Source organism: Kryptolebias marmoratus, linkage group LG2 (genome assembly GCF_001649575.2).
Source record: "Kryptolebias marmoratus isolate JLee-2015 linkage group LG2, ASM164957v2, whole genome shotgun sequence".
In the NCBI taxonomy this organism is placed as follows: Eukaryota; Metazoa; Chordata; class Actinopteri; order Cyprinodontiformes; family Rivulidae; genus Kryptolebias; species Kryptolebias marmoratus.
Window position 1 is genome coordinate 24,067,309 of NC_051431.1, and position 13,813 is coordinate 24,081,121.

Sequence of the window (13,813 nt, forward strand, 5' to 3'; positions counted from 1 at the left end):
TCTTTCATATTTTAATTTAATACAATTAGAGCTTCATGTTACCTACCTGTGGCATCCCCACCTTCAAGATATCAGTGAGGATGGACAGAATCTGTGTGTAGGAGTAGCTGTCATAAGCCTTCATGCTCAAGAAGTGGACACACTCCATTTCCAGTTGTTTTAAGTGCTCTTCATCTTGCTTGGTAAGTTCCCTGCCCTCAAGAACATGACCAGCAAAGCGATGCAGAAGACGGCAGAAGTGGAAGAAATTAGCCTGACTTGGCTCAGGAGCTTTGAAGACACCGTTACCAATGATTTCTTCCAACACACTCAAGCCCATTCTGTTTAGGATCTTGTTTCCTGAAACACAGTAAATAGACGTGTTTGACATGTAGCTCCTTCCAGCCCAAACTAACTAACCTTATTTCTCAGCTGGAGTCATAGTTCTGGTAGGATCTCTCTATTGGCTTTACTAATGTTAAGTCTTTGTGTTTGTTTTTCTCGAGGTGCCTGTTTGTGTGAATCTGGTATGTTATACTTTTTCAATTTTATTCTTATCAATGTCTCTGAACCCAACTTCAAAACATTATCATCTGCCTTCACCTTTTGGGGGCAGGAAATAATAAATCTAAATAACAAGAAACTAAATAGGAAGACAATCATAACTCAAAAATAATCTGAAAACCCAAACACCATGATGTGCAGTTTGCATTTTCAAGGTCATCATGCAAAACTGTGTTTGCAGGCCTGATAAGAGTCCAGTGTAACTTTAAACAGATGCATATATGGTCAGCTCTCTACAGGATGTATTGTTTTATTACTGTGTCAGTCTATTTCCCTGGTAGTTAATCCTGAAATTCAAATTTAAGAAAAAGATTATCACACCTGAGAAGTCTTGCAGTGGGTTTTGCTGTGGGTGTTCTTGTGCCCACCACCAGGCATGTCCACCAATCAGCAGGCCTCCTCCTTCTGACACAAAGGCTTGGATTTTCTCAGGATCTTCTTCACTGTATGCTGTGCACACATAAACACTCAGGTCTTGCCTGAATGTTGTCTTCTCACATTCTAACCCTAAGTTGGGTAAAATGTTGACCTCTGGACGAAACCCTATGACCCCATTCCTGCCTTGGTCCAGCCAACGAATTGCATTATTCCAAAATGATGCCAGTTTCTATAAATATAGGGAAAGTTAATTGTACGTCAGAAAAGGTGAAGAAAGCTTTTTAAAATTCAACACAACACAGATAACCAATGTAAAACAGCATTAAGTTATAAAAGTATATATATTTTATTGTATGCTGGTGTAGATTCTCAGTCATCCAGGCCATGGTAAGTTCAAAAAAGGTTAAAAAACAAAAACAACTGAACTTCTATTCTGTAGTTGAAGACGTTTCGCTTCTCATCGCTTCTCAACTCCACACTCTCTATTTCTGAATTGAGAAAGCTCCTCGGATGAGAAGCGAAACATCTTCAACTACAGAAGAGAAGTCCAATTGTTTTTGTTTTTTTAACCTTTTTTGATCATTTCATTGTAATTGTATTCCTTGATATTTAGTGTTTTATTGTAAAAAAAAAAAAAAAAAAAAGTCTTGTTAAAAATATGATTTTGTTTTTTTTTTGTTTTTTTAATGAGAAAAAGACAAAAAACAAACAAAAAAACAAAAAACAAATACAAACTAAAGCTGCAAAAACTTTACCTCAGATCCAATTAAAGATTCATGTGTCACCAGAATTACTCGTCCCTTCCCAAAGTAGGTTCCTGCCAGGAACGCTTGTCCATCGTTTGTGGCACCAATGGGAAAGGCAAGAGGGCCGTGGATCAGAGCCTCAGAGAGACCAGCATCTCCCTGGATGTCAAACTCTGAAATCCCTTTCAGCAGATACTCCAGATCTTCCTTAAAAGTCATTTTATTGCTTTGTTATAGCAAGAAGATGGAGACAGAATCATTGGTGTGATGATGGATGATCAATAATGAACATTAATCAGAATTTCTAAACAATATTTAGCAAAAGCTTGTTTTGTGCCTCATAGCTTTATAACAAAGTCATTGTGCAAAGGTAAGCCTAAATGTTACATTTGTAAAATTTTGATTTTTTTTTTTTTTTTTTTTTTTTTATAAAAACATTATCTAAATATTTTTTACTACTGTGGCATCATGTCGACTGGTACAATTCACACATAACATTGATTATTATTGGAGAACAACATCATTTTACTTAAAATTTGGTTTTAAACTAACTGTGTATTGTGGGGTGCAATAATAAAGAAACCTGAAATTTGAAAAAAAAAAGTAAATATACACTTACTGTAAGGATTTCCAGGATGTTGGGATTTCAGGGCTTATAGGCAGGTTTTCTCCTTTTGCATATTGATCAGAAAAGTAGATCCCTGCCACCCCTGAGACTTTATTTCCTGAAAACTGAAGGATTAGATTTTCGTTGGGGTTCTGTGCAGCCCAGTTCCACGCTTGTCCCCCTATCAGCACCCCTCCTCCTGCTTTAATGAAGGCTACCAGATCTCCTGCGCTTGCACCAACTTGGTAGGCATCTGATACATACACACTAACTCCCAGACTTCCACTAAAACCCTCAACAAGGCTAACTTGGAAGTTGGATTTACTGAGATTGTCAGCAACTGCCTTCAGGTTTTGGTGCACCCCCAAAGACAAGTTTTCTGATTCCCCTCCTCCCAGCCAGATCACAGCATTCTCTACCAGAGCAGGAGACAAAGTCAGGTACCGCTCATGACTCAGGACCACAACTCTTCCTCTGCCGTACCGAGAAGCAGCCATGAGGACATGACCATCGCTGTTCATCACTACAGGAAAGGCATTTTCTCCTGAGAGCACCAGGTTACAAGGAACGCTGGAGCTGCGTAGGTCCAGCTCCTTCAGGCCTTTCACAAGAGACTTGTAGGCGTCTTCATGGTAAGACTGGGTTGGCTGGTCAGACATGGTGAGACGATAGTCTGTAGGTTAAACAAAGACAGGAGGTTAAAAAATTGTTCTCTTGATGTAAATGAGATGCTGTGATAGTTAAGGATCTCCTTTCCTGTGTGAAACAGACAAACATATCTAAATATTTTTTATGTTTCACAAATCAATTATATTACTTACAACAATTAACTAGTTTTATTTTTTTATCCAAACATGAAAGTCACTTTTACCTGAATGCAACTTTGGATCTCAAAGTGTAATTCAGTCCTGGCACTGCAGTTTTCCAAGCAGCTCCTTCAGAGAGGATTAGAGTAGAAGTCAAAAGAATTCAGAAATGACATAATGCTTTACTTCTATGGAAAAGGAGAAGGAGAATATAGGCAGGGACTTAAATCACCAACCAATGAACAGTGAAGAAAGACAGTCTCTCCTTTTATAGTCATCTTTCTTTATCTTTACAGTGTTAGTTACTCATGTTGATTTTATTCCTGAGAACTGAGTCAACTACCATAAAAGATGCACAAGAAGCATGTTAACAACTAAGTTTCACTATGAGTACTTTATTCAGCCTTTTACTTTTAATGATTAATTAAATAATCATATGTCACACCGATGAATGACATCACCACAAACAATTTTTTTCAACACAAAATAGAATGAAACTAAAAGGTACCTTAAAGACAGTGGTAATTTTTGCCTCTAGAAAGACGTTGGTGCATTAAACCTTTTTCTTTCTGTTGACTTCTAACATGTTTAATACAATTTACCTTCCTTAATTCTTCTGCTTCATCCTATAGGGGGCACACAATGAGAGATTTTGCAAGTGTTTTACACTGAATACCATTTCTAAATCAACCTGGGCTCAGACCTGCAGCCTCAGGATTAAGAGACAGCAGTTCTGACCAATGAGCCACTGCAACCCTCGTTCAACACAAACAATAACACACAAAAATGTGAATGTGTGTGTCAGCATCAGAAACTGAAGAGAGGGCTATGACTGAGTGAGTGGACATCTGTATGCTTTACATGTACAGTGTGATTAGCGTTACTTTAATAGTTGTACATTTCACCATCCCAACACACCCAACTCAGATCATCAAAATGGGACCATGACAACATCACAGAGACAGGAATATTAAGCAGACAACAGCTACACATTCACCTTCTATGGAAAACTCAAATAAAACAACAACTTTGTTTTGTTTATATAACTCGTGTGGTCAAAGTAGTCAGAAGCTGGTGTAGTTGCTTGATTTGAGCAGAACATTGGGCTGATGCCCTGGCTCATACAGAACTTGAAATGGAGTTCAAACTCCACCAACCTGGCTAGCCACTTTGTCAGCCAGGATGCAAAGGGTGCGCAGTAAATCTTTCAGCAACAACCTTTATCAGGGTGGTGTCAGGATCGGAGGACACGGAAAAGAACCCTGAGCGCAGACTCATAATAAAGGAAATAACTAATTTATTAAATGAACAAAACAAAAGCTGACGTGGCAGCATCGAAAACAGAAACAAAAACCAAAGGCACGGCGGGGTGAGACATCAAAGAACCAAGGCACGGAGAACAAACAACAACCAACAGACGACAAACAATGAACCGACGACTAATGGGAGAAATGATCAGGTATTTGAATACTGAGGATAACGAGGGAAGTGGAAACAGGTGAGTAGAGATGATGATGGACAGGTGGAGATGGGCGTGGCAAGGAGGACAAAAGAGAGACGGACGAGGAGTGATAACAGGGCACAATACAAACAGGAAAAAACCAAACTGAAAACAACAACCAGAATAATAAAAAACACAAAACCGAAAACACAAAAATCCAAATCCTTACAGGTGGCTGTTAATCATCAATATGAAACCATCCTCAGTAACACCAACATTCAAAACTGCAGAACACAGTTACAATAATATTAGCATTACTATTTAGACGTGACAAAAATCAATAAACAGTTTAAAAAAATACAACATCCTGTAATCCTCAGCAGCTCCTTCAGATCTCATAACTGATAACAGCTTACAATCCAACAGACTGATAACTGTGATTTACAATACCAATTCTGAAAAAATTGGGCAATGTAGAAAAAAAAGTAAACAAAAAAAAGAGAATAAAAAAAGAACAGAATGCAATGATTTCTAAATATCAAACATTTTATTTGTGGAACTTAGTAAACACATAAAATGTTCGTTTTTAATTCGATGGCAGCAACACTCCTGAAATAAGGTGGTACAGGGTCATGTTTCTCACTTTGATGCATCCCCTCTTCCTTTTACAACAGTCTGTAAACATCTAAGATCTGAGGAGATCAGCTGTTCCAGGTTTCGGAGGGCATGTTGTCCCATTCTTGACTGATGGAGGATTCTAGCTGTTCAACAGTCCTGGGTCTTTTCATGATCCACCAAATGTTTTTGCTTGGTGAGAGGTCTGAACTGATGCCACAAAAATGGCAGGCACAAAAGTGAGAAAGAGAAAAAAATGTTCTCTATTTTCGTCCATCAGTGCATTCACTTATTTTCACCTAATAACTGTAAAAATTGGACATTCATGTCTCTTGTAAACAAAAGGGTGTGTCCTATAACATGTCTGCCTCAGAGTATTGGACCCCACCTCATTCTTAGTGCCGCAGCAGACCTGCCCCTTCTTCCTACATGTCATTCGTGATGCACTGTTTATATGTTTTCTGTCCAGGATAACATTTTTTTTGTTTGTTTTTGTACTGAGGTTTTTGATTTTACATTGATGTTGACAATGTCATGCCTCCTTTGTCTAAATCCCAAATATTTCTAATCAAGTTAAAGTCTGAACTTTGTAGTAATGATTTTGAGTTGTTCACATTTGAAGCTGATGAATTCTGATTCTCTTGTTCCACATTAGAAGTGAAGTGAAGTGAAATTTATTAATATAGCACTTTTCAGCAGCAAGGCGATCGACCTGTCCAGGGTCTCCACTGCCTCTCGAAAAGTGATGGCTGGAGATAGAAACCAGCTTCCTGCCACCCAGAGAAGAGAAGTAAAGAAAATGAATGGATGTTTGTGGAATGCAACATGACTCACTCAGTTTAATCAAAGAGGTAACTTTTTAGGTATTTTTCAAGTAAAGTTTTGTAAATGAATAAAGAATAGAACGAAGCAGTTTTGTTTTTGAAGCAGCATGCAAATATCAGTTGTTTTAGTCATCAAATGTGAAAATATGAGAATGTCTACATGACTAATGTTTTCTGCAATGTGCTTATCTGTATAAACTGAACGTGTGAACTCTTACACGTTTCTTTTTTTTTTTTTTGTAGGGTGGCAGTGGCTCAGGGTTCGTCCTGTAATCGGAGGGTTACTGGTTCGAGCCCCCGCTCCGTCAGTCTCAGCTGTTGTGTCCTTGGGCGAGACACTTCACCCGCTTTGCCTACTGGTGGTGGTCAGAGGGCTCAGTGGCGCCGGTGTGATGGTAGCCTCACTTCTGTCAGCCCGCCCCAGGGCAGCTGTGGCTACAATGTAGCTCACCACCATCAGTGAGTGAATGTGTGGATGAATGTGTGAAGCACTTTGGGGTCCCTGGACTAGATAAAGCGCTATACAAGTGCAAGCTATTTACCATTTACCATATTTGTTCACTTGTAACTCCTTCAGCCAACTTCATCAAATTTTTAAAATTCTCATGAACTGTGATATTTCTCTATTAGTGGCTCTATTGACCAAAGTTTTACTTTTTTGTGTTATTGAGGTCATAGTGACTTCAGACGCCCAAATATATGCTAAGTATATGACCACTTTCAATATATACATGTGTGTTTTTGATCACATATATACATACACATACACACACACACACCTGTGTGCATTGATTAGGTCATACAAAAAGGTTACTATTACAACAATGTGGCCTGCCTACTCTGATGCTAGATTCAGATTAAGTCTTGATTCAATAAAATAATTCATGCAATTGGGATTCTCATCTTGAGATTCCCTTATTGTAGAGCAAATCTGTTCTGGCACATGTAGGCAGCCATCTTCTCTATATGGTATGCCTGAGATGCCACAATAGAACAAAAAAAAATTGGAGAAGCAATGTTTACATTACATTGTATTTACATGTATGAGTCCTCTAATCAAATTTTTTTTATTTAAATATCTGTTACCAAGCTCATGTGAAAGTTTTAATAAAATAAAAAATATCAGTTTAAATTCAGGAATTTTATTACAGTAACTGCTCACACTCCTTTACATGCTTTCTTCTGCCCTATGCTGTCACAATAGCCCCACAATAGTATTAACAGCAGCAGAGCAGAGCAACAAATGTATTCACCGTGTAACTCGGGAAGACAATACATGTGGCCAATAGATACACTGTATACAGTTTAGCAGTAAGTTTATAGCATGAGATGAAACACTTACCAGTCTTGTAATAAGGAGCAGGCACAGCCACCTCCACCACGACCTCTTCTTCCTCCACCTTTACATCAGGTGGAGCCACCAGATAGATGAGTCCACCCCACATGTTCCAAACCTGCACCCTTTCTGATGCAACAGGGAATCTCGTAATAACATATGTCACTCAATACAACATTTTTTATCCAGGTAATCTGGATCTTTTGATGACACAAACCATTTTAACCTGGAGAGACTCACACTGAGAGATGGAGACAATTAGAGTGTTTTATTGGCTAGAGGTCTTTGGCGCTCGGGCCCCGGCAGAAGACGAGTTTGCAGAGAACCACTGTGAGCATGGATGATCGACGTAGGGTGAGAGATTAGGATAGTCTTCCCCCGGGACCCGGACCTGGTGGTGGTGTGGAGGACAAGGAAGAGGAGTCCAGAGAAGATTGAGAAAGCAAGGGTGAAGATGGGGGAGGTGGCGGGGCGAAACTTGGTTGGCGAGCAGGAGGAGCCGTGGACGGGGAGCCTTATATCCCGAACCTGGATGCTAATTGGCAGCTGCAAGTGAGGATCTGCGATAAGTGATGCTGGACAGCTGGGTGAATCTGCCAAGTTGAAATTACGGCGAGCCTTCACTTGTTACTTTGTTAGAAAATGCATATGGCATTATTTTTGCAGCATGTTAAGAGGACCATCTTAATTATTTTAGTTTATGCACACTACCATCAATTTCCTGTTAACAAGCGCTGGTGATATGGTTATCCAGGTCTTCATGCCTGGAGAGAGGTACAGACCTGTACTGATCCACTCCTCATTTTCTGTGACACAAACAGCAACAAAACATAAAATTTATTTATATAAAATGGGTAGAAGGGAGGTAATACAATAAAACTCTCTGCTGCAGCATATAACACAATAGGAAGATATCTTTCATATTTCAAATTTATATCACTCTTTTTTTAACAATAGTGAGCTCTGACCTGCTGTTTGGGCATTAATCTTGATCTTTCGGTTGTTGACAACAGGTAGTGTTGGGATGTTCTTGATGAGAAAAGGCAGGAGGGCATCCTGGCTTAGGTAAACATTATACACGTTGGACTCCAGATTGAGACGCATGAGGTCCTGGGCACTGCTCACAGGGTTCTCGTCACTCACCTTAAAATGGAGTTCATTAGAAACACTTAGAGAACGTATCTTTCCACTTTGTATAGGCTTTGCCCTTTAAGATCCTTTTACTCACTTTAAAAATGTTAAATGGTTTGGCAACCAATTATTTAACTGAACTTCTTGACTTTTAGAACCCTGAGCAGCATTGAGGCCCTCCAGCCATATGCTCTTACTGCAGCTGAGGGCTAAAATAAATCTCAAAGGGGATCGGCCTTTTGCAGTGGCAATCCCAAGAGTCTGGAACAACCTGCCCTTTGATATCCATACTGCAGAATCTGTGCAGTCATTTAAATCTCATCTTAAAACTCACAGTTTTACATTGGCTTTTAATTGAAGTTCAGTTTGTGTTCCAAATTTTTTATGTTGTGGCATTTCTTTGTTTTTAGTTTGTCCTCAGCATATTGTATTCTTCTTGTTGGTTTTTCTGTGATTTAGCAGAATTTGTTTTGTTGATGGATTTTCCTGTTTGTCTTTGACCTGCTTGTAAATCCCTTTGGTCAACTTTGTCGTATTTAAATGTTCTATATAAATAAAATTGACACTGACATTCATGCACATCCTTCACACAGGGTGAGACCGTAAATTTTAATCGCTCGTTTAAAAGACGCCATGATCTCACAGTTTCCAAGCAACACAGTATCTTTGTTTTTCCAGCCTGAATATTAGCCCAAGATTGTACTCTGTGCTGCTTGTGTGGACACAACTTTTTCTCTGCTCTCTCCATCCTCCTCTCCTCACCTGTCTGTGAGGACAAGCGGAGAAGGCGTACTGCACAAGCCCTTTCCAAAAAGGTGTCTTACCAATGCTTCCATTCAGCACACTCTGGCTGTGAGCTTGTGTGTAAAGTGCCCTCTGGAGGCTGACCTGCAGCCCTTCCGATCTGAGCCCCTCTTGGGTCACCACAGGAAAAACTTGTATACGAATGACAGCAGCAGGGGCTCTGGCTTGGCTCATCTCCATGACAACCAAAGTGCAATGAGTAAATGCACTCCCGTTTTTAGAGCATTGCTCAGAGGGGTGGTGTATATGTTCAATGGACAGGTGGATGGGACGACTGATCAGATGGGAGTACACACTGCAGGATCTGTCATTGTTTAGTGTGGCTGCGTAATAACGCATGACAAAAATCTGGTAGTCTAAGTAGATATTTGTGTAAATGTAGTACTGAACAGACCAAGCGAGGCATTGACTGCATCCAGCTTCGAGTATAATTCCCTAGCAATCGCAGTAAAGGCCAAAGCCTATGGAGATTGTGTATTATACAGGCACAGCTCTTTAAGATCTGGACCTCACAGGCTCCTAAATGGCTGAAGAAAAAGCTAATTACCTGGTCTATTCACACAGCGTAATATATACAGACTGGGATGGGACCCAACCAGCATGTGGGCGTGAACTAAAGTTTTTAATGCTGTGCTGAAAGTGAGGGTAAATCTACTAGCTATACCTTTAAGAACTGCGCCTATACTAAGAACTCAACTCAGAACTCAGAACTTTTCAAAAAAATAAAATAAACATTCATGTTACCTACCTGTGGCAGCCCCACCTTCAAGATGTCAGTGAGGATGGACAGAATCTGTGTGTAGGAGTAGCTGTCATAAGCCTTCATGCTCAAGAAGTGGGCACACTCCATTTCCAGTTGTTTTAAGAGCTCTTCATCTTGTTTCCTAAGTTCCCTGCCTTCAAGAACATGACCAGCAAAGCGATGCAGAAGACGGCGGAAGTGGAAGTAATTAGCTTGACTTGGTTGAGGAGCTTTGAAAACCCTATTACTAATGGTTTCCTTCAACACACTCAAGTCCATTTTGTTTAGGATCTTGTTTCCTGAAACACAGTAAATGGACATGTTTGACATGTAGCTCCTTCAAGCCCAAACTAACTAACCTTATTTCTCAGCTGGAGTCATAATTCTGGTGAGATCTCACTATTGGCTTTTGAAGAGGTCAGAAAAACTCACAGAAACCTGGAAAACCTGCTAGACCTCCTCACTCGAGATCGAAAAGATGCATGGAGTCAGAGAGTCAAAAAACAGGGAAAGAGTCTGCGTTAAAGCTTGAACAGAGTTTATTTACTTTCAGCGCTGAAAGGAGACGCTTTGCCAAAATAATAGGAAAACCCAATTTGCGTCTGAGCGAGATCTCTAACACATAGCAGTTTTAACATGCTGCCCCTCCCAGAGATGCTACATCACACACCATGGCTCATCTTCGTCTGGACATCCGTCCAGGACCATATATGGAGTTGTTTTCCTGTCAGTTGGGTTTCTTCGGGAGGGTTTCAGTTTTCTACTGAGCTGACTCCCCCAGTGTCCGTTATCTTGTAGCCGGTGCAGGCAGTCACACACACCATAAACTCACATGACTCATCACTCTGAACCCAACTTCAAAACATTATCATCTGCCTTCCCCTTTTGGGGGCAGGAAATAATAAATCTAAATAATAAGAAACTAAATAAGAATAAACTCATAACTCAGAAATAATCTGAAAACCCAAACACCATGATGTGCAGTTTGCATTTTCAAGGTCATCATGCAAAACTGTGTTTGCAGGCCTGATAAGAGTCCAATGTAACTTTAAACAGATGCATATATGGTCAGCTCTCTACAGGATGTATTGTTTTATTACTGTGTCAGTCTATTTCCCTGGTAGTTAATCCTGAAATTCAAATTTAAGAAAAAGATTATCACACCTGAGAAGTCTTGCAGTGGGTTTTGCTGTGGGTGTTCTTGTGCCCACCACCAGGCATGTCCACCAATCAGCAGGCCTCCTCCTTCTGCCACAAAGGCTTGGATTTTCTCAGGATCTTCTTCACTGTATGCTGTGCACACATAAACACTCAGGTCTTGCCTGAATGTTGTCTTCTCACATTCTAACCTTAAGTTGGGTAAAATGTTGACCTTTGGACAAAACCCTATGACCACATTCCTGCCTTGGTCCAGCCAACGAAACACATTATTCCAAAATGATGCCAGTTTCTATAAATATGGGAACAGTCAATGATTCCATTTTTAATTCAACATATTACAAATAACAAGTGTAAAATGACCTTAAGTTTTGAAATTTATAAACATTGTAATTATTTTACTCAGTATTTAGTGTTTGGATGTAAAGAAAAAAACTAGTTCAAACTGTAATTTTGTTTTTTTATAAGCGAAAAAAACCCAACACAAAATCATACTACTAAAACTTTAACTCAGATCCAATTAAAGCTTCATGTGTCACCAGAATTACTCGTCCCTTCCCAAAGTAGGTTCCTGCCAGGAATGCTTGTCCACCGTTTGTGGTACCAATGGCCGTGGATCAGAGCCTCAGAGAAAGCAGCATCTCCCTGGATGTCAAACTCTGAAATCCCTTTCAGCAGATACTCCAGATCTTCCTTAAAAGTCATTTCATTGCTGTGTTATAGCAAGAAGATGGAGACAGAATGAAAGGTGTGATGATGGATGATGAAGAAAAAATGAAATTCAAACTCAATGAACATTAAACAGCATTTCTAAGCAATATTTAGCCAAAGTTTTTTTTTTGTTTCTCATAGCTACGTAAAGTAAATGTGCAAAGATGGGCCTAAATGTTACATTTTTATTGTATATCTGAATGCAAGAAAAAGCTACAAAGTTATTTTATATGACTGTGCTATCATTTTGACTAGTAGTGCCCAACCTCTTCACTGATAAGTCCAACAACACTGACACATCAGTGTGTGCATAAAGCACATAGAGTAAAATCTTGTATCGGCAATTGTATTTACTTAAGAAAAATCCTATGACCGATACAGCTGTTGTGTCATACAGCAGTGAGGAACCAATCTTTGTTCAAGTGGAAGCAACATTTGCAACACATCTGCATTTGTGCATCCGAACAGAGGAGAGGAAACTTTGGTTGTTGTTTTGGCTCTGCTATTTTCACTCTATTGTCTTTCCTCTAATTGTGCCAACATTGTGTTGTATAATAGTGGCGACATCTGATGGACTTAAGAAATCATTGCAGGCAACCTGTATAGAGAGTGGAGAGACTGAACTATTGTTCATTCGTTCAGTTTGACATGTGGACACCGAAGAATTAAATAAAATACTTACTGAATGAAATTGACCTGTACGTATTTCAATTAATTTGAATATAACCTAAATAATATGACTGAGTAATACAGTGTGAATATAATATAAGTGAAGAAATATAAGTGAAAATGGGAAATTAAAGTGAAAATTGTGTAAAAATAATTTAGGACATAGTAGTGGAATATATGTACTTCGTTTTCATTCAGTTAGTACTTTTTTTTTTAATCATTTGGTGTCGACATGTCAGACTTAAGGAACTTATTTTAGTCTCTCCACTCCCTTTCTAGGTTGCCTGCGATGATTTCTTATGTCCAGTAGATGTCGCCATTAGGTCATACAACACCGTGTCAACAAAATTAGAGGAATGTACCCCATGATGTGTCAACTACTCATCACTACAATTACTCATACTTAAATAATACTGGAAAACTGCTATTTTTTATTGGTTTCAAAATATCTGTGTATTGGGGGGGGGGCTAATTATTTGATGTAAAGAAAACTGAAATTTGCAAAAAAGGAAATGTACACTTACTATATGGGTTTCCAGGATGTTGGGATTTCAGAGCCTATGGGCAGGTTTTCTCCTTTTGCAGATTATGCAGAAAAGTAAATGCCTGACACCCCTGACAATTATTTCCTGAAAACTGAAGGATTAGGTTTCCGTTGGGGTTATGTGCAGCCCAGTTCCATGCTTGTGACGCTGTGATAGTTAGAGATCTCATTTCCTATGTGGAACAGATAAGACTTAAGTTAAAATATTTTATAGATAAAACATATTACTTACAGTATTTGTAAGTTTTACTTTCTTATCCAAACAAGAAAGTAACTTTTAACTGAATGCAACTTTGGATCTCTGAAAATAATATTCAGTTCAGGCACTGCAGGTTTCCAAGCAGCTCCTTCAGAAAGGATTAGAGTGGAAGGGAAGAATGTCAAAGATGAGGTGAAGATGCTTTTTTCTCTTTCAATTTAAAGAAAAGATGAACAAAATAATAGGGAGGAACCTCAATCATCAACCAATGAAATGGGTACTTATATTTCTTATTATGCATATGTTTATTCATAGGGGGTGCTAAAACATGGCAAACATGTATCCTATAAATGAACTTTGGGAGCCCTTCAAAACTCTGAAAATCTAATATGGCATAATTTGAGCGCTTTGGGCTGCCACCTTATCGTGGTGGAGGGGTTTGAGTGTCCCAATGATCCTAGGAGCTATGCTGTCAGGGGCTTCATGCCCCTAGTAGGGTCACCCAAGGCAGACAGGTCCTAGGTGAGGGGCCAGACGAAGTGCAGCCCAAAGACCCCTT

General features: G+C 39.3%; 2 protein-coding genes across 2 annotated transcripts; both read right to left on the bottom strand.

Annotated features, from left to right (window-relative positions):
• Nucleotides 1-25: 25 nt before the first annotated feature.
• LOC108247318 (TRPM8 channel-associated factor homolog) lies at nt 26-3,271 on the bottom strand. The gene is made up of 5 exons (XM_017435353.3): nt 3,146-3,271; nt 2,287-2,947; nt 1,677-1,893; nt 865-1,150; nt 26-339 (listed from the first exon to the last, which is right to left on the bottom strand). Exons 2-5 carry the CDS (start codon nt 2,931-2,933, stop codon nt 26-28), a joined length of 1,464 nt encoding a protein of 487 aa, XP_017290842.1. The 5' UTR covers nt 2,934-2,947; nt 3,146-3,271.
• A 430-nt stretch (nt 3,272-3,701) lies between these two features.
• LOC108247319 (TRPM8 channel-associated factor homolog) lies at nt 3,702-11,836 on the bottom strand. Its single transcript, XM_037980795.1, has 7 exons — nt 11,756-11,836; nt 11,138-11,423; nt 9,980-10,272; nt 8,265-8,439; nt 8,079-8,102; nt 7,303-7,425; nt 3,702-3,706 (listed from the first exon to the last, which is right to left on the bottom strand). Exons 1-7 carry the CDS (start codon nt 11,834-11,836, stop codon nt 3,702-3,704), a joined length of 987 nt encoding a protein of 328 aa, XP_037836723.1.
• Between the last annotated feature and the right edge of the window lie 1,977 nt (nt 11,837-13,813).